Raw genomic sequence first — 21531 nt, forward strand, 5'->3', positions numbered from 1 at the left:
CCATTTGGATGTCGACAACTGACCCATGATACTGTTGACAAGTGGTTTGAAGAGGACGAGGGGAAAGTTGGTTACCTTGTTGTCTTCAGGTGAATGCTTGTGGCATGGAAAGCTAGGGGGGTCTGGAACCATAAAACTGTAGTTGTTTTCTTAGCAACAACGACAGCAACAACAGCAGCAGCAGCAGCAGGTGGTCGCATCCCGGAAGGGCGTTAACACTGCTGATCCATATCGAGGTGTCGTTTAGAAGGACCAGAGGGCTGTCTGTGAAAGGTGTGGATTTGTGTATGGACAAAAGCACACATCAACATGGGTTTTTTTCGACATCTCGGGCTGCTGATATGGAAAAACTCCCTGCTTCAGCGGAGGAAGATTTGCGTGACCATATTTGAAGTGATACTGCCCATATTGTTCGCAGTTGTGTTCCTGTCATTGAGATTTGTCGTTCAAGTTCAGCGCGTGGATAACTCAACAACTTATGAGTCGTTCCCTGTGTCCGTGCCAAGAGGAATGTCAGGAAAAATACTGTACACCCCGAATATCCGGATAACGGACGACTTGATGGCAGGTGTACAGAGGGCTGCGAACACGTCTGCTCGAGGTAAGACGAACCACAGATATAAACACCGGTATTAACAGTATCTACAGCATCACAGACAAATATGGACATACAGATGACGCTCAAGCATATATGCAGGTACGCACAAACACAAACATATATAAGCACTTATACAGACACACAAACTACATATATAGGCGCTTATACAGACACACTATATATACAAGTACGCAAACACCCAAGCACAGTATGCTGGGTTCATTCCTGCTCATGTCAACATTTCCAAACTTGACTAAGTGAACAAAATTCTGATACTATTCCTCTTTTTTCTTTTTTGATAATCCGGTGATTTAGGTGCCAAATGACACACCTCTGCATGTGTTCGTAGTGAATGCCACAGAGGGTTGGGATACGATCACCTTTTCGCGACCAAAGGTATCGGCAGTATTTGAAATGGGTATAGGCACAATCTCATAATCAACTCTCATTTAAGCAGAGATTTATAACAAACATGGTTGCAGACTGCTGATAGAACGGACACAAGATGACATGTTCTTGTAAATATGGTTCTTTCTCACATAGAATACACTCAAACTGTATATTTGTCATCGTTTAATTAGCACTTTGGAGCTTTCATGAAATAGGTGTGTAACATTCACAGTGCAATAGCGTGAATTTGCTATTGACTTTGATGATGTTGTAAGTCGGTTCTGTGTCACTTTGAGTATATGGAGATGAGAAAGATTCAATGCTGTCTATACATTAAACAGTCAGCGCCAAGAATCGATCGATAAGAACATAGCGTAAATGAGCATGCTAATGAATGCGTCGTTGTTAGTCTACATCTGTGTGATTTGAGTGATTGTGAAAACATGAAAATGAGCCAAGCAACACCAAATGACCTGTCCACTCACCTGAGTGGTTTGTGTGGATGTCATCACCTAAAATGTATTGACATACACGCTCATGTATTGCTTACAGGTAGTTATCGATCTGACGAGAGGTTTCCTATGCATTAGGTCTGTGCGGGTTGAACAGTCAATACACCAACAATGATAATCTAACCAGTGACAGCTCAGGCGTGAGGGTACCATGCGATGTGAGAACACACTCTACCTGTGTTTATTTATAACATGGTATAAATAGGAGGATACTGACTGTCACACTTGGCATGACATGGTTAGGGATGTTAGGGTGTGGGCATTATCACAATAGGACAAGAGTTACTATACTGTGTTCAATTGTGGCATGGGGTTTCAGTGGGCGGACACCAAATAACCAGTAGTAACCATGACTATTACGCGCAGCCATGCTCTTGCTCTTGCTCTTGCTCTTGCTCTTGCTCTTGCTCATGTTCATGTTCATGTTCATGTTCTTGCTCTTGCTCTTGCTCTTGCTCATGTTCATGTTCATGTTCATGTTCTTGCTCTTGCTCTTGCTCTTGCTCTTGCTTTTGCTCTTGCTCTTGTTCTTGCTCGCTCGCACAAACACTCACGTACACTCTGTTTAAGTGCAATAATTATAATCATGACGTTAAACCCTGAGAGCCTCATACTCCGTGTGTGTGAGCGCACATGTGTGCGTGCGTACGTGTGTGTATTTGTATGAGGGGATGGGATGGGAGGTTTTGGATGTATGTACATGTGTATCATATATCTTCTTTGATGGACATTAAGAAGCTAGGATACTAACATATCATTAGATACTCGTATGAGCAAAGTTTTCCAACAATTGAGAGTGACGTTTCGAAGTAGGTTCTAACACTGTCATCAAGCAAGTAGTACACAGTATAGATGAGACGGCATTGAGAAAATGGTTATACTGCTGGCTGGATTGGAAAGTGGAAAAACCAAGTTCACAAAACGAACTGTCAGGAGTTAACAGACGGAACAGAATGTTTCTGTGTCAACTTCGTTATAAAGAGGAACACAACGTCTCCTAATAAGGAGTTGAAATTCCTAAAATTGTCTTCCTCATGTGCATCACTTCTAAGTGTCATTCAAAGGCCAAGAGTGAAAACAGATAAAGCATTATGACTTATTAGAATCTTTGTTGATGGTCAGCTGGAGGTGTGCAACTACTTTGACTATTGTTGGTGTTACATGATGGCTTGATCGTTGCCATCTTCAGTTCATTCAAGTTAGGTTCTCTGGGAGAATAAACTGAAATTAAAATAGTAAACTTGGTACAGCCAACTACTGTTGGAATACTATTCCATTGGAAACAAGCGAAGAACTGGTCTTCAGCAGCCCATGCTTGTCGCAAGAGGCAGCTAACGGGATAAGATTGTCAGACTCGTTGCTTTGCTCATGATTTTTATCACTGGTTTGTCTGGTCAATTTTCGATTATTTACAGACTACAATCGTACATTCTTGAATGCCGCGTTAACCAAATATCTAACAAACAAACAAACGTCAAGAGAAGTTAAAGCTGATGGTTTAGGCAACCATCTCTGTGGTGTTAAATGAATGGAAACATGGTTATAGTTCATTATGTAAGGACAGCTTTCAACAGTGCTTTAATGACGGACCCGTGAAGGTCCCGGGGTAGAATAGGAATTCAGCAACCCATGCTTGCCATAAAAGGTGACTATGCTTGTCGTAAGAGGCGACTAACGGGATTTAGTGGTCAGACTAGCTGACTTGGTTGACACATGTCATCGGTTCCCCATTGCGCAGATCGATGCTCATATTGTTGATCACTGGATTGTCTGGTCCAGACTCGATTATTTACAGACCGTCGCCATATAGCTGGAATATTGCTAAGTGCGACGTAAAACTAAACTCACCCACTCACCCACCCACCGCTTTAATGACGGGCATCTACAAGCGGTTCAACGTAATATCATAAAAACAGTGTTGTCTGTGATAATACTAACGACATTATTGGCCCAGATTTGTCATTTACGTGACCCGAGATAGAGCGTGCACTTTGCTAAAAGTGATAAAGCAGTCGGTTAGACATTTACCAGCCGAGATATTGAAAAACAGTTATTGTACAGACATTCTATTTATACTGATTAGCTACTGTTTTGGTAGCTCTGTGTTTCCTGACACATGGTGCATCTGTAAGCTCTGTGTTTCCTGACACATGGTGTATCTGTAAGCTCTGTGTTTTTATAGATTACATTTTTATAGATAAAAACTCAAGACAGTCAACTTTTATTGGATTTTATGATATCACGGAAGCTCTCGATAAGATTAATCATGCTTATTTTTTGGAGTATTTGGTGTGAAAAGGATTTTTTATTGCCATCGAGGGTAAGTGAGAGCACATGTTCACGCTTGTGCATTAATGATAGTTATACATATGTTTTTGTTACACAAGTTCACCATTTGTTAATTTTAATCTGTTGTCGGAACAATTTATCACCCCAAACTGTGTCCCATAGGAGATATCGTCAGTGTGAGATCATATGATATCTCCTAGGATAGATACCTTAGACAGTAGATTTGTACTTGTATTTGTACAATGACCTTACAGTGTCATGGTGTCATGAACTTGATGATGTCACAATACTACGCCATGATTGCACTGCAGGTATAATGGTATTAGAGCGTTTAGAGATGTGCATTTTTCATTGAAACCTAATGATGAAAGATTTTTGATGACAAATAGAATCTCACTCTTAATTACATCGGTAAGCCTCGGATATGTGTAACTTTATCAACCCTTGACACTTGGGTGAGGTTCTCTAAGTATCGGGTATTGAACATTCTGTTAAAAAACCTAGTACAACCCATTTGTCTCATGGCGCAGCGATATGGGGAACTAGTTCCTCAGTATCAACTCAGTATCCTCAACTTTCATTCTGATTTACTTAAGACTGTTTGCCTGAAACTTTTTTTCACATGTGGTATATGTCATATTTATGACGTCTAGTATATTTATATCTGAATTTGTATGTGTGGATGGATTGGCGAGATGCGGATCGATGGATGGATGGGTGGATGTAAATTGGAGCACTTGGTGTATAGACATGTATGTGAGTATGTAAGTATCTAAGTATTGGAGGTGTTTGAAGATGTGTAATAGAAGGTATGTGATTTGTACCTTGTATCTCCATGTGTGTCTACCTGTGTGTGTGTGTGTGTGCGCGCGCGCGCGCGCGCCTGTGTGTGTGTGTGTGTTTGATGGAACAGTGTGGGTAGGGATACTTAACGTATGGAGTGACATTGTTTTCCTAGTTTTTGTACGTTTACGTGCTTATTTATGTATGTATATTTTTAACTTGTACATTCGTCTCCAGACTTGCTTTATCGAAATATATACATGTTGTCTCCTAGGTCTGATGCAGTTTAACATTCCAGGGTGTTTTATGTCTGTATTTCTACTTCTTCTTCTATCACTCCTTATTATTATTCCAACCCACACGGTCAGGTATGTAATCGCCAGCACAAACAAATCAGTGATCTAACCCACTTAGCCATCGCTACTTCCACAAAGAGATGACAAGAGATAGCCTAGACCTGGTACCCCATTGACTAGCGTTAATAATAAATGAGGCGCATATATTCTTCATACACAGGTCCCTCTTTGACTACCTTGGGCTTCTCGTCCCTGGAGAAACTTGTTGACTACTACCGACTAAATTCTGGCGACGTGTCAATGGCGGTAGAGTTTGACGTGAAGACAACAGATAGTTCCCTGCCCAAGGCTCTGCGCTATTCTCTCCGCCCACCTGTCAAACAATCGTTTGACAGATGGAGAACGACGGAGACATTTCCTTTCAGACAAACAGGAGTTCCCAGATCTGAGTTTACACCACGTAAGTTGTTGTTATTTCACAAACTATAGATCACGGTAGGAATATGGGCGACGGGGTAGCCCAGTGATTAAAACTTTCGCTTGTTTATCTGAAGACCCGGGGTGTATTCCCCACGTGTATACAAAGTCCATTTCTTGGGTGATACTGCTGGAACATTGCCAAAACTATACTCACTCTCTATAAGAATACAGTGCAATACGTTTATAAGGAACTCGCTTATAACGAAGGTGTTTTGGGCCACAGTCATACCGAACTAACACTGTGGTCATTTTGAGCGGTTTACGCGTGTTCCATCCCGGTGAAAACACACTCATGATGTTTCACAATATGTAAAACCTGCTATAACCGGTGACATTTGATTTAATTACATTCTAAACATGAAAGAATTTGGAGCTTCAGTTTTAGATAGTGATAGTTGAAAAGTATCTGTATATTGCAGCATATAGACACATAGCTTCATGTTCTGTATTGTTTCTCATTTAGGCTACTTGTAAACACTTTCTCAGAGGACAAACACAACCATTATTCAATTGTTAAAGAACGAGCTTGGTATGTAAAGTTTTTATTGATCGTTTTGTGCAATGCTTCTATATGGTTCCATAATTAAGCACATACTTTATGTGACATCCCTGGGCGATAATGAGTTCAAATCATCCCAGATGTGCTTGGGAGAATGAAGTCCATTATGTCACTGTCAGATGCTTACAGGAAGACAATGACTATTACATATTTCAAGTGACAATTTTCAAATAATTTGCACTGATACAAATTATCATGATTCAGGTTACAAAGACAGTGGCTTCCTGTTAATCCAAAGACTTGTAAACCAGGAAGTCATCAATTACTGGAACAGCAGCGCAGGAAGTGACGTCAGCAACCTTGACATTCGTCTACAGCGCATGCCATACCCACCCTACATTATTGACCCAATGATTACAGTCCTGCAAAACATGCTGCCAATTCTCCTCATGTTGAGTTTTATTCTCATGACGATACAAACCACCAAAGGAGTGGTTTATGAAAAAGAGAGAAAATTAAAGGTGAGTGCACAGTCATAAATATGACGCAACATAATTAAGCCACCCTATACAAACCCCCATTTCTAGCAATATTATCGCCATAAGTGTCCCTCTCTGCAACGCGATGACGATATTCCACCTCCAACTGCATTCTTTTCACTGACCTACCGCATTAAACCAAATCCCCAGGATGTAAATGGAATATGCTCAGCACCCGTAACCCCCACCCATGATTACAAATAATCATCATACCCAAAACGATAATAATAAATATGCGGATCTCGTCTTTGAAATGACGCGCTTGCATCCAAAGTATACTGTCGTCAGGCTCCCTATTGTTCTCGGTGCCCAGGTTTGGTACCTCCTGATCTCTTGGCGCAGACAAGGAGAGGGCCCTGGTTGTCCACCGGGAGCACAGCCCTTCTGACAATCTGGGTAATGCAGAAGGCTGCAGTGCTGGGAGCCTACACATCTTCCGGAAAGTCCTTGGTGGGGTGGACTAGGCAGAGTTTCCTGGGAGAAGTCCCATTCGCTGTCTGGGCTGCGTGTAGAGGGGGCAAGGGTACTGAGCTGATGATGCGCCTTACTGGTCTGACTGTGCCATGGTCACCTGCTGCATTCTATCCTAATCTGTAAACTATAATAATAAGAGGGAAATATTCATAACGCGTCTTTCCAAGTATGATATCCTGCTCAAAGAGCACAGTCTGATTATAAGTATTGTTGTTTCCCACTATAACCAGGCTGTCTGTGAGGCACCAGAGGGTTAAAAGTCACATCCCCAAGTGTACCCATTTTTTCATGTTTTCAGGAGTCTATGAAACTAATGGGATTAAGCGCTGCAGCAAACTGGATGGCGTGGTTTTTGACCACCTTTACATATGTAGTGATCATCATGGCTTTCTACGCTTTGTTCTGTGGGCTGGACGCAAGCGGGAACGGGGCAGCGCTGAGTAGAAGTGATCCCTCCCTGTTCTTTGTGTTCCTCCTCTGTTACGGCGTCTCCATCGTCTCCTACTGCTTCATGATCAGCGTCTTCACTAACAAAGGTAATTACAGGTTGAGATGGATCTTGTAGTGTAAACGTTACCGAAGCAGAAGTAGATCCTGCGTACAAATATACGTGGTGTGCATGTTTTAAATACTTTTCATTCACGATGTTTTTTTCCTGTTTAATTTATGTTTAGTATTGTCAGTAATTATCATAATCATCAAAGAATATTTACATCAATACGACATCAATACTAACTCCCTCACTCACTCACTCACCCACCCACCCACTCACTCACTCACTCACTCACTCACTCTTCCCTTGTTGCAGCTAACATAGGAGCGGCAGTAAGTGGGATTGTGTTCTTCATATCCTACTGCCCTTACTTCTACCTGCAGAGTCAGTATGAGACGATGACCAGATCAGCTAAGTTGGGGTCGAGTCTGATCTTCAACCTTGGGATGTGCTTTGGAGCCCAGGTGATTGGACTGTATGAAGGAACCGGTGCGTATCTATGTTACAGATGGATAGAAAGATATATGGGATGATCATGACCTCGTCATTGAGCTCAATGAACAAGACTGCAAACGCCATCTGTACTTAGCAGCGACTTCTCTCAGTGATTGAGAATTATCGTGTCATATTCATTTTAATAAATACAACGAGTGTGCAGGCGAGTGGATTTAAGGTACATGTCTTTTTGCGAGCACCTGGTGTCATCACTGTGCTGATCCAGAGACACAATGTTCGCTATTTCCTTTCAGGCGTCATGACACTGCTAAAGGGGGTTATGGAACCACAGATTGGACACCCTAATAGGGACAATACTGTCACTATTAAAATAACGTTTTAAGTTTTGAAAGAATCGCAGTTTACTCTAGTTGTATCTATTTCTCACAGGGTCGGGTGTCCAGTGGTCTAATTTCGCCCAACCGGCATCTGTCGACGACAACCTGTCTCTTCTGGACACCATGTTGATGCTACTTGTGGATTCAGTCATCCACTTCCTCGTCACGTGGTACGTCGACAACGTCTGGCCGGGGGAATTTGGGGTGCCCAAACCATGGTACTTTTTCATGACTGTGAGTATTGGAACATTTTGAATACTTACGTTCGGAAATTGCATCATTTTTTTAAAGGATCTGAATTCAGCTGTATTCTTACATTTAAGCTGTAGTGAATTTAGTTTTAAGCCACTTTGGGCAATGTTCCCGCAATATCAAGACAAGAGACAACAAAAAATGATATGGACTTCACATATTGGGCCCATATGGGGAACAGAACCTGGGTCCTCGACGTGACCAGCGAACACCTTGACCACTGGGCAACATTTAAGGTGTGAAGTGGCGTGCTAATTTTCTGTGGCTTGACTTAAGAGTTCCTAGGATTTCGGTGCTGAAATACATTATGTAAATGTGATTGATTTGGCACTGATGACTTAGTAAAGGCGCTGGCTATGATCACTACAATAGTGAGTGGCGGCAAGCTTATACATTGGTTATTTACAAACATCATCGTCATCGATTATCGATCATTTCAGCCATCCCTATCTAGTAGTGCATGGCAAAATGCAAAACGCTTAACTGCGTATATTGCACGGGGAACTGAAATAACAATCGACTGTACACTGAACGTAGCACAATGGTCGTTTACTAGCCGGTTATACTTATTGTACATGTGTATCTATGCTATCATTACAGCAGTGCTATATTTAACATTTACTACCTGTATTCACATTCACATCCTCAGATGAGTTCAAATATTATTGGTCACTGCCAATCTTTCTTCCTTAATTTTTTTTCTCTTTAATGAGTTTTTCTTTGTTTTATTCGTTTTCATTGTTTTCTCTATGACGTGAAAATCAGGTCTTGTCTCCATTCACAGGCAAACTGTAGCGCAAATGGGGCTGCGCAGCATAGAGAGTATGACTAGTCTTCATGTATGCGAGCGAAGCGAACAAAGATTGGCAACGTACTTTCCTCGCTTCGGTTCGAAAAATATTTTTCATGTCAAAATAAAACATCGCCACCATCAAAGGTACACTCCCGTTTCCTAACCTGGTAATGCTCCCAGATTTCCTACCCGGTGTTTAATAATTACTTACGTGAAATATGATTTAGTCAAAATTTTAAGCGCCACTCGTGGTATTCAGACCGTTCTTCGCCTCCATTACCCGTGCCAGCTTCCGAATGAACGGAATGAGGAAACAAGAATAAGCAGAAATTAAAAAGAAATACCATATTGCCTAAGTTTATCATGAACCTATTGGAATGTATTTGTCTTATTTGTCGTCTCTATTGTCTCTATAGCTGCAAAGGGGAATGGAGGCGAAGAAAGCTCTGATATACCACGACTTGGTTGCTCTTGAAATGTTGAATAAAAAGTAAAACATTCGAGTGAGTAATTGTCCAACTTGGGGTGGGAAATCTGAGAGCAAACCCCAGTGAAGAAATGGGTGTATACCTTTGATGGTGGTGATATTTTGTTTTCATATGAAAAATACTTTTCGAAAGGAAGCGAGGAGAGTACGTTGCCAACCTTTGCTGGCTTCGGTCGCATGTAGGAAGACTGGTCATTTTCTCTATGCTGCGCAACCCATTTTGCGCTACAGTTTGCCTGTGCTCCAGGATACAGACAAATATGCAAAGACGAAATCCAAAAATTGCTGCTTTGTAACGTATTTCAGTGTTCTCATAACTTCTATAGAGGAGGTATGGGAAACATGGAAACATATGCATAATATTGGATGCTTTTAAAAAAGTCAAAGTGTGCTATGCTCACAGATAGCACACAAAGCGGTTAATTTCATTAACTACTTCAAGCTTAATACTCATTATCTTTTGGGAAGATGTCTTCTCATCTATCAATATCCTGATACTCCTTTTACAAAGCACCGAAACAAGCATTGCGTTGATTTTGCAACCAATATTTACTTTGACATTTATAACTGTATAACGTTCCTCCACAGACATTTTGCGCGAGCCTGACATATATGTATGGGTTGTAACGTCTTGTAATACAAACTGGTCTTTTCCCAACAGAGCGTCTACTGGTGTGGAAGTTCAAGAAAAGTGGAACCAATCCAAGACATGAACACAAAACAAAATGAAAACTACTTTGAGAAGGAGCCTAGTGGAATGGATATCGGAATAGCCATCAAGAACCTACAGAAGGTACACTACTATCTGTAAGAACACCATATGCGTGTGTGATGCGTTATGATTGGGTGAGTGAGTGAATGAGTTTACGCCACTTTTAGTTCTGTAATATCACTTCAGGGTACATCAGAAATGGGCTTTACGTTTTTACTGTACACGCATCGTCATATACATGTAGGTATTTGGCAAAGGAGCTAGAAAGAAGGTAGCTGTGGATGGGATGAGCCTCAACATGTTCGAGGGTCAGATCACTGTTCTCCTGGGTCACAACGGCGCTGGGAAAACTACAACCATGTCTATCCTCACAGGTAAGTTAACTTTACCAAGCAGGTTTCCATAGCAATCGCAGAGATCGGTCGTGACGTCATTGAGCATTATATAGAGAGCACTATTAAACTTTCTTTCTGTAGTATTTAAATTGTGTTCGTTTATTCACGTATTTTATGCATCAGTGCATATTAGTTATGTTGCAGATTTTCCACCTTAATGTTTATTATTTCCCTATTCTTATAGCTGTAACATTGCTCAGTGCGGCGTAAAACTAAACTCTTTCACCCTATTCATTTCTGTTGGACGATGACACAATGAATCATTATCTGTAGTCATTACCACTACCTAGTCTACGACAAGCGAAACTGGTCGCACCCTTTGGTGTCCCTTAGTTGTGTTGGGGAGGTCGTTGGTTCGAATCTTTGATTCATTCTGTCTTGATCATTTGCATGTCAGCAAAAGTCACCGTGCAAATACCATCCACCTACCCACTGTGTCTCCTTCTGTCCAGGCTTCATCCCTGCGACCGGCGGTGCGGCCGTAGTGAATGGTTTTGACATCCGGACAGACATCCGGGGCGTACGCCAGAGTCTGGGACTGTGTCCACAACATGACATTCTGTTTGACACCATGACTGTGGAGGAACACCTGGACTTCTTTGCTAGCGTAAGTAGTTGTGTCTGTGGGATCCACATGGGTCTCTTAGCAACCGTGTATGTTGTTAAAGATGTGTCTACTCTCTTGTGTGGTATCTGCTGGGTATGTGTAGTAGCCAAACATAAAATACTTAAAGCAGCAAAGACGTTTCAAATGACAAGTTGTGCATCTTAGATCTCGGAAAAGAACCATGTTTAAACCTGTTAAATCTGTCTGCCGTGACACACACAAGGAAAAGTTTCATTCCTTGGTTCATGGGTCTGTTGCTACAAATGTAACCTGCATAGTACAGGGAGATTTTAAGGACAAGCAGATACCTGATGTAGTTGTCTGAAAATACTGGACTTAATCGCTGATAACACGTACGCATTTAGGCAGGAGGTTGGCATCTTCAGGCACCGTTTATGTTCCACTATCTGTTCTGTGTGCATATTAAACGGAATATCTGTTCTCCATTGCGAGCACGGGGTAATCTGACCGCGACGCTTTACGTAAGCTGCAGATTTATCAATACATCGATATCTTTGAAAAAAACACCTGAACACGAAATGAAGAGATATATTGATATTGATATTGCTTTTAGCATTTGTCGTATTGGTATTGGTATCCTAGCAACTGAAACTGAATTTGGTAATGGTGATATAAGGTTGTGTGTTTTGCAAATGGAGATCTTCAGATTTAGCAGGTAGGCAGGAGCTGTCATCTAAAGGTCATTACTGCTATTTCTGAGAACATTATTGATTCATTTCAATGGTTGAAAATAGCCTGAGATGAGCGTCACTCTGGAATATACCATTTAATGGTTTAGATTTTAGAACATAATCAAGCGATATACATGTATGAACACGATATACTCTCCGGTACATGATAACTGACTTTACATTATTAATGATTTATGGTTTATGTCGGCTGATTGTATAAACTTTATAGTATATGTCACGTACATCACTTTATCCATAATTGCTTCATAAATATGTATCACTGTAAAAGGTATCACTGTAATGTAAGTCGGATGGCCGAATTCACGAATAAACATAAATGCATGAACTGACGTTACATGTACGTCATTTCCTCAGTCGAAAAAATACAACCACATTTTGCCATCTACTCATGCACGTCCATTACAAAAGCAAAAGGAGAAAGCTGTGATGACTGTTCTTCGATTTTTCTTTTAGCTGAAAGGATGTCCAAAGAAACACGTGAAATCTCAAGTGGACACTATTATCCATGAAGTTGGTTTAGACCACAAAAGGAATGTGAAGTCTCAAAATCTCTCTGGTGGTCAGAAAAGGAAGCTTTCTGTCGGCATCGCTCTTATTGGAGGCTCCAAGGTGAGCGTCATCATATACATTGTCCCGATAAATATTCATTGACCCACTAAATATCAGCGTGTTTAAACTGCAGGGCTGTTACAAAGATTTCACCACAATACCATACTGGTGCTTTAAATTCTCTGTAGGTCGTTATTCTGGATGAGCCCACTTCCGGTATGGATCCTGCAGCTAGAAGACAGACATGGGACATCCTTCAGAGGAACAAGCAGGGTCGGACCATGTTGCTGACCACTCACTTCATGGACGAGGCTGACCTTCTCGGTGACCGCATCGCCATAATGGCAGAAGGGGTGGTCAAGTGCTGTGGGACATCATACTTCCTGAAGAAACTCTATGGTACTTACTTTTTGACAATAATGGTGTACAGATATTCGAAAACTAATACACTGGTTAGATGAGATGGAACTTTGTCTGTTAACATTCTAGTACCTTGTATGTTCCCCGGGTAGTGGACCCCCTGAACACTGATCCATTGGTCCCAGTTATATGTTACTCTTTGAGCATGATTTTATGTGCATTATAATAGAAAACTAAACATATTCTAACAGGAGCTGGATACCACCTGGTGATGGTGAAGGAACCCACCTGTCAGGTGGCATCAGTGACGGCAGTTGTCCAGCAACACATCCCTACTGCGGTCATTGAGAGTGAGATCAATGCTGAACTCTCCTACCTGCTGCCTGATGACCAGTCGGCCAACTTTGCTGCTCTCTTCACGGAGATTGAAACCAAGGGGAAAGAACTCGGTATATGTAGCTTTGGTACCACCGCCACCACCATGGAGGAAGTGTTTCTAAAGTAAGCAGTATCTCTGTATATTCAGTGGCTTATATGAATGTAGGGTTTGTAGACTCGTTAAAGATTACAGTTTTAGATAACACATACATTCAGGGGGATTTTCTTGGTAAATCTTTTGTTTCCAAAATACACAGGTCACGACATTAAAATACATGCATCTGGAAAAAATATAAAGTACATAGCACACAAGTGTTTTATTTGCATCATCAAATAGTGTGCTATATTGATTACAGCAGTTTGTTATATGACACTTAGTGCGACGTCTTTGTTGTTAATACAAGTATACCCTCACTGTTTATGCATCAGTCACGTCCATGTTTCTTAGATCTGCTGTTGTCCATTCCTATTTGAATGGCCGTCACAATGCTTCACCAAATATATCTGTTTCCAATGTTTCAGAGTGGAGAATTCACAAGAACAAAATCCAGACAAACATCAAGCTGGTTCATCTGGTCTGAATTCCTATGTTAATCCCGCCATGGTAGAGGAAATGAAGGAGTGTTCCAGTAACAGTTATAAACTTCAAACTCTTCCGAGCAACAATACTAACGGTGACATTATGGGTATGTGTATCAACCATTAACAGAATATAACATATGTTATATTTGGAATTATACTTTCTTAGTAAAGTTCAAATTACTTTTTAACTCTTCTGTATATGAGTATGTGTTCTGACTGTTGATCGCGACGGATCCACTGGAATCGCTGGAATGCTCAAGGATAAGTGATTGTATATATAAAGGCTGGGTGTTGTGTTGTCACACACAAACGGACTTACACTCGGAGTTAAACTGGAGTTGTGTTATTTGGTCTACCTACATCTGCCTGCCTCTTTGTCAACGTTTGACCTACATTCAAGACCTCTTGCGGAGTAGCCTTTAGCATAACTGTATCACTGAAAATCAAGACTTTGGTTATATCATATTTGTGACCCATTACTTTAGATGTGACTCAGTTACATTGTACTAGAAACCCCAGTTGTGGGATATCTTGCTCCTGTCTGATCAATACATGTTACTGAATATTTTAGACTTGTCAGTGTTATATTTTGCTGGTTCAATAGGGGATTTCTTATAGATTTGTCACGGCAAATTAACCGTAACTCTTGTAAGGTGCATGGATGGATAGATGGATGGATGGACGGATGGACGGATAACACTTTCCTTCATGACGATCTTGAATCATAAATAACACAGCTTTTTCCATTCACATTACATTTAACCAATTCTCGTCCGTCTTATTTTCATACAACCATTTGTACCATTAACACTTCTTCTATCTTATATAGCATTTAACCAGGGTTACAAACGAGCCACGGGACTGATGCTTGAACTGTCCAGATTCAGAGGAATGTTCGTGAAGAAGGTTCTCCACACCTGGAGGAACAGGACAATCACTGTGGTACAGATCCTCCTCCCTGTCTTATTCGCAATAGCCGCCCTTGCTGTGAGCAAGCTTGAGCCCAGATCACTCACCGAAGCACCCCTCACCTTGGACCTGGCACCTTTCGGAGGAAGCTTTGTGCCATACAGCGACGGTTCACCGGCAGTGGCTCTGACACAAGCTTTCGCTAGCTCGTATTCTGACCAGTTCGCCGGAACTGGAGACACTCCTGAGAAGATGGACTCAGATGCTAATGCTTTCTTCCTAGCCAGAGCTAGTAGTCTTGGGGTTGGTCAGTACAATAAGAAGATGATGATTGGTGCCGAGTATGCGTCCAACACTGTTGCTAAAGGTTACTACAATGGGCAGTCATTTCACGGAATATCCATTTCCTTGTCATACATGATGAATGCCATGCTGAAATATTTTATATCTGGGGAGCATTCAATAACTACTGTCAACGATCCCCTGCCCTATGATGAGAATGACTCTTCCTCTCAGGTTGCTGGAGTTGGATTAGGAATTGGATTTACCGTTGCGTTTTGTCTCCTGTTTGGCATGGCTTTCCTTACTTCATCCTTTGTGTACTTCCTCATCAAGGAGAGGCAGGTGGGCGCCAAACATCTTCAGTGTGTAAGTGGAGTTGGGCCTTTTGTCTTCTGGCTGGCCAACCTGACCTGGGACTACATCAACTACCTGATTCCATCCCTGTTGCTGTTGATTGTGTTTGCTGGGTTCCAGTCGCCAGCCTACAGTGAGGATGGGAGGCTTGGCGTCGTGTTCTTGGTTCTTCTTGTATACGGAATAGCAGTTTTACCTTTCATGTACATTCTACAATACGTGTTCAAGTCCCCTGCCTCTGGAATGGTCATCATCATCATCCTGAATATCATAACAGGTACTAATACTGAATCAGTATTTACTTTCAAAGGCGCACACAAAAATATCACAGAAATAGAGGACTTAGTTAGGAATTTTCAATATACCGTATTGTACACATATCACGTTGTGAAAGCTTAACAAAGAGAGATTTGGGCGTCTGAAACTTTGGTTAAAGCTTTGAGTATGGTTATGGAGCTTAAAAACCTAAAGTTTGGGGTTCCATTTCATGATATTATTCTGGCAAGTACTTTGATTTGCATTCTAGAAGTTGGATTGATGAAGAGTCCTTGCTTGACAACGACATTAGAACTCATGTCGAAACGTCGCCTATACGGAATAAAGAAGTTGCATTTCTAATATTTACTATAAACTAGTCCTCATTCTTCAAGCCTGACGCATACAACTCTCTATGAGGAATTGCAGTTCTTCCCTGCTCCAGATTCCCCGGAAAGTACAGTTGGTGCCCTTCGCGATACTTACATTAAATAAACTGACGAGCAAAAGAAAGTACGCAGGTGTAATTGTTGCGATACCACATTTGCTTCTAGCTTGTAAGAATATTGAAAACCACTGATCATACAGAAAGCAGCCATCATGTTTCATATACCAAAATGCAACCAAATACATTTCTACGTGTTTTGTGCGACAAGACGACTTCATGATGGTGGTAAACGGGCCTACCAACCGCTGCGTGGAATGGGCTTGACCATCCAGCATCGGAGGAACCGTCTGTTGTGCTCATCACTACATCGCTGTTTATTGTTACAATGTGATTTTGCTGATAAAACACGTATATTGCACTTGGCTTCAATTTATATTTTCCATTTCATCGAAAGCTTTTGTTATTTTGATCTTTTTGGAAAAAACACAACCTGTGTACTTTCTTTTGCCCATCAGTTTACTTTTGTGAAATCGTCCCAGGTATACGGATCTTTGTATTTTTGTCCTGTGTACATTATAGTTGAATGTACTGACAGTACTCAGTCACGGGGTGAGGCTTTCGGAATATTAGGGTTTCACAATTTCTAAAATCTATGAATCAGGCGGTAACAATTCTTTTCCAATCATTTAAACTATTTATTTTGTATGCCAGGGCTGGCAACCCTACTCACGACATTCATGCTACGACTGCTTAATGAGACGGATCTGGCCATTGCTCTGGACTGGGTCTTCTTGGTGTTGTTTCCCCACTACAACTTTGGCAAGTCCATCAACGACATATTCGTCAACTACAGCAACTTGGACTACTGCTTCGATGCCAACTCCACAAATCTCTGTACAACGAGGCCTTCGTGTTGTAGAGGCAGGTGTCTTTAAAACGTGCAATACATGTTCGTGATGTATGGACTCTGAATGTTTCTTAATACACTTTCAGTGAAAATATACCAACTAAATATTAATGTTCTTTGCTGATTGTCTGACAATAGAGAGAGATACCTTTGCATTACTGGACTGACCAATGCTCCGTTGTTCAAAACAACCTTATCTCTTAAGGTCAACATTAGACCTTTACTATGGTTAGCCTCCCGTTGCACGAAATAACCTTAACTAAGGTTAACCTTAAGTTAAGGTTGATAACTAAGGTTGGTCTGACCCAACCTTAGCGTCTCTAAGGTTAGGAAGGGAATGTGGCGGCTGCATTTATTTTATACAACGAGACTGAGAGAAGTTTGAGGAAGCAGAGAATGTACAGGGACAGAACGAGTCAACTGGACATGCTGACTTCACGTGGTAACTAGGCACGCTGTCATTACTCGAGCGCTGAAGAGTTCAGCCTTAGTTAAGGTTAAGGCTGAGATTGGCGTCCGAGTTAATGTTGCCCTAAGGTTGTTTTGTGCAACGGGCGTATCTTTTTCTTAAGGTGATCGTAACTTTAAACTTAGTGTTTAAGGTTGATCTTAGCTAAGGTTGTTTTGAACATCGGAACACAAGTCAATTATCTGTTAGAGGTTGGAGCTCTGCTTGTCACGCTGAAGACCCCACGACTGAAAAGTGTGAGGCCCATTTTTGTTATCCGCTGCGATTTTGCTTGAATACAGCTAAAAGCGACGCGAAAGCATACACACTCACTAATGTTTCATTACCAGTTGTTCATTTTAATCATCAAAGAAACCAGTCTGTAACGTTACTTCGTTACTACGGGTACTTCTACAAGAATTACGTTTATACCGCCATAAATAAACTTAAATCAGTTCGTAATTAGTCATTCTGACCCGTGAATATCCGGGGTAGAATATGTCTTCAGCAACCCATGCTTGCCACAAAAGGTGGCTATGATTGTCGTAAGAGGCGACTAAAGGGATCGGGTGGTCAGGGTCGCGACTTGTTGACAAATATCCTCGGTTCCCACTTGCGCAAATCGATGCCCATGCTGTTGATCACTGGATTGTTTGGTCCAGACTCAATTATTTACAAACCGCAACCATATATCTGGAATATTGCTAAGTACGGCGTAAAACTGAACTCACCCACTCTCTAATCATTCTAATGTTATTCCACCAACAGATTCCTGTGGTGACAACTGCCTTGAGTTCGCGGAGAATTACCTTGACTGGATGTACCCAGGGATCGGTCGATTTGTAGTCTTCATGGTGATTCAAGGCGTGGTCTATCTGCTTCTCACTCTGGCCATTGAGTACAGAATCCCACAGCGTATCGTCTACCTCTTTGGGCCCAAGGAGTCTGAGTCAGAGGCGTTCTCGAGAATTGAAAGTACCATGTCTAAGGACAACGACGTTGCAGAGGAACAGCTGCGCATCAGTCGTATCTCTGCGGGAGAACAAGGAACAGATGCTCTTGTGATCAAGGACCTATACAAGAGGTATGGCCACTTTGTTGCTGTGGACCATCTTAGCGTTGGGATTCCTGAAAAGGAGTGTTTCGGTCTCCTAGGTCAGAATGGTGCCGGGAAGACCACGACTTTCAAAATGATGACGGGAGACGTGATGATGACAAGCGGGAACGCTTACCTGTGGTCGTATGACATCAAAAATAATACCCAAAAGGTACGTAAATATAATTCTGGAAAGTTCATTGGTTTGTCTTTCCATGTGATGATTTCGAACTTGAATGGTGTGGGCATTGAAGGGGGTGAGACTTGCATCATTTCAGTCGTTCAGTCCAGATTTAGATATATAGAGAATTAGTGATATTTGTAGTGATCTCTACATTGAAGAGGAACAGCATTTTATATCATATATTACATGATGATCCTATTTCCCACCACGATGCCATATCGGAAATGTTGCGGAATGTGACAAAACTGACTCACTCTAGTTGTGCTACCTGAAATAAATGTCTTATATTTTGGTAGACCACAAACGAATGTACATATACATCGATATGTAAGAGAAACACACAAGCAGTGAATACTCACAGTGAATACTCCGGATACTTGCATTGCTATTGTCTCTTGCATAGAAAGGAAACCCGTGAAATTGCCACAAAGAATAAAGTTGAAATGGGAACAGTATGGGAACAGTATATTTACCAAAACATGCTGCGTCACAGGTGCAGGAGAACATGGGCTACTGTCCCCAGTTTGATGCCCTGATCGACCAAATGACCGGACGAGAGACTCTCACCATGTACGCCAGACTCAAGGGAGTGCCGGAGAACTACATCAAAGGCGTGTGTGACAACTTGTTGGATATCATGATGCTCAGGCAGTACGGGAACAAGCCCGCAGGAACATATAGGTATACATAAATACTGTCCGTGAGAAAACTGTTATTGGTATACTTAGTGCCTTTGGAAACATTCATAAGTCTATTACGTAAGATTATGGTGATGCTGCATTGGCTTGTCAGCTGTCTTTGGGTAGGGCTGATTGGTCATTCGAAACGATCAAGACAGTGAAGAGCCAAAAAGTCAAATCAAACAGTTCCAAAATCACTCTGAAAGATCACAAATACTTATTTGTTTTAATATTTCACATGATCTACTTACTGTGGTCGTAACAAACGTACACACTTCCACTATCACACTGAAAAATTTCAAATACGTATTTAAAAATCTTTCACATTGTCTATTTACAGCGGTGGTAACAAGCGTAAACTGAGCACCGCCATCGCTCTGGTTGGAGACCCGGCCTTCATCATGCTGGATGAGCCGTCAACGGGGATGGACCCCAAGGCCAGGAGGCAGCTCTGGAACGTCCTGTCTCAAGTTCGAGAACGTGGAAGGACACTCGTGCTCACGTCTCACAGGTAATCATAAAACATCTTCATTGCAATTATCAATCTGCTTCTGTTTTATTATTCTCGATGGACGATAGCGGGTTGGTAGGCTCACTGTATTACACGCTGTAGTGTTAGTAATGTCTTACTAACGTAGTGTCGTTCCCGATGACGTGGGTGGTTGCTCATGCACAAACCCACTGGTTTGCCAGATCAGGATTCGATTCGATGCTAGCTGCAGTGTGAACAAGCCTTCTCTCACTTCTATTTCATATTGTCTCATAAGCAAATTAACTACTTTCAAGATCGGAGAGAGAACTGGTCTTCAACAACTAACTACAAAGGGATTGAGTGATCGGGTTGCTCATGTCATGCCATGTCATTGCTCATGTCATGTCATGTCATGTCATGTCATGTCATGTCATGTCACGTCATGTAGTTGAAGTGTCTGGCCCAGACTTGATTGCTAAAACATCGCGACCATAATGCTCGAAAACCAAATAAAGATATCTTTAGCAAGACAAAGCCATGTTAAATGAATAAGAGAGAAAACCTCTGTTATATTTCAATCGTCAATTTCAGCATGGAAGAATGTGACGCCTTGTGTACTAGAATCGCCATCATGGTCAACGGTCAGTTTGTCTGTCTGGGAACCCCCCAGCATCTGAAGAACAAGTTTGGCCAGGGGTACACCCTCATCGCTAGGATGGGAAACGTCACGGTGCAAACAGGATCGGCAGAAGAAACTTCCCCAGCACCAACAGAACCCCTGATAGATTACCTAGTGTCTAAATTTCCCAACACAAAGGTTTTTGACGACCACCAGGGCTACGCCCACTTCCAGGTGCCTGACACCTCCGTGAGTCTGGCACAGGTGTTTACGTCCATGGAGCAGGCCAAGGGGCAGTTTTTCGTGGAAGACTATTCCGTCCACCAGACAACTCTGGAGCAAGTGTTCCTTACTTTTACTCGAAGTCAGAACCCACCGAAAGATGACAAGACGAGTCTCTGTAAAAAGATGTGTTGTTGCTGACTGAAATGGGATGCGTGACATTGTACAGAGATAGTGCTTGATGACCTGTAGTAAATTGTATGCGAGGCGGAGCAAAGTTTGAAAAGCTGTCGAGAAGATTGAAAGTGATGAAGCAATGTTTCTAAGAAGTGTAAGAAGTCTAGGAAAGGTGGATAGACGGGTTGCCGGTGCTAGCGTTAAAAATTTAGAAAGGTAGGAGAAGTATGAAAGAGAGAGTTAAAAAGGGAGTACGGAAGGTTGAAAGAAGGAAAAAGACGTTTGAAAGAAGGACAGAGAAGTTTGATATTGATCGATTTAAAAGTGTATTATAACTTAATAAGTGGGAGAGAGTGATATATTTACAAAATGACCCTATGAAAATACGCTGGCCAGTCTGGCCAGTGACTGTGGTTATTTACTGGCATGAGTAGAGTGCTAGAGGGCCAGTGGCTATATAGTCAATAGGGACTGTTCATAATTTATGGCGCAGGGGTGGGGGTGGGGGATATTAATGAGGGGGC

The 21531-nt window shown here is 41.7% G+C and overlaps 1 protein-coding gene across 1 annotated transcript; it reads left to right on the forward strand.

Moving 5' to 3' along the window:
• Positions 1-234: 234 nt before the first annotated feature.
• LOC137296151 (phospholipid-transporting ATPase ABCA3-like) lies at positions 235-21284 on the forward strand. The gene is made up of 19 exons (XM_067827851.1): positions 235-601; positions 5089-5328; positions 6112-6368; positions 7159-7396; positions 7669-7842; positions 8239-8420; positions 10380-10511; positions 10675-10804; positions 11278-11432; positions 12599-12754; positions 12883-13093; positions 13306-13555; positions 13955-14118; positions 14844-15836; positions 16914-17123; positions 18326-18825; positions 19331-19518; positions 19858-20028; positions 20581-21284. The coding sequence occupies exons 1-19, from the start codon at positions 310-312 to the stop codon at positions 21029-21031; spliced, it is 5094 nt and encodes a 1697-aa protein (XP_067683952.1). The 5' UTR covers positions 235-309; the 3' UTR covers positions 21032-21284.
• The last annotated feature ends 247 nt before the right edge of the window (positions 21285-21531 follow it).

This window comes from Haliotis asinina, chromosome 9 (assembly GCF_037392515.1).
Source record: "Haliotis asinina isolate JCU_RB_2024 chromosome 9, JCU_Hal_asi_v2, whole genome shotgun sequence".
In the NCBI taxonomy this organism is placed as follows: Eukaryota; Metazoa; Mollusca; class Gastropoda; order Lepetellida; family Haliotidae; genus Haliotis; species Haliotis asinina.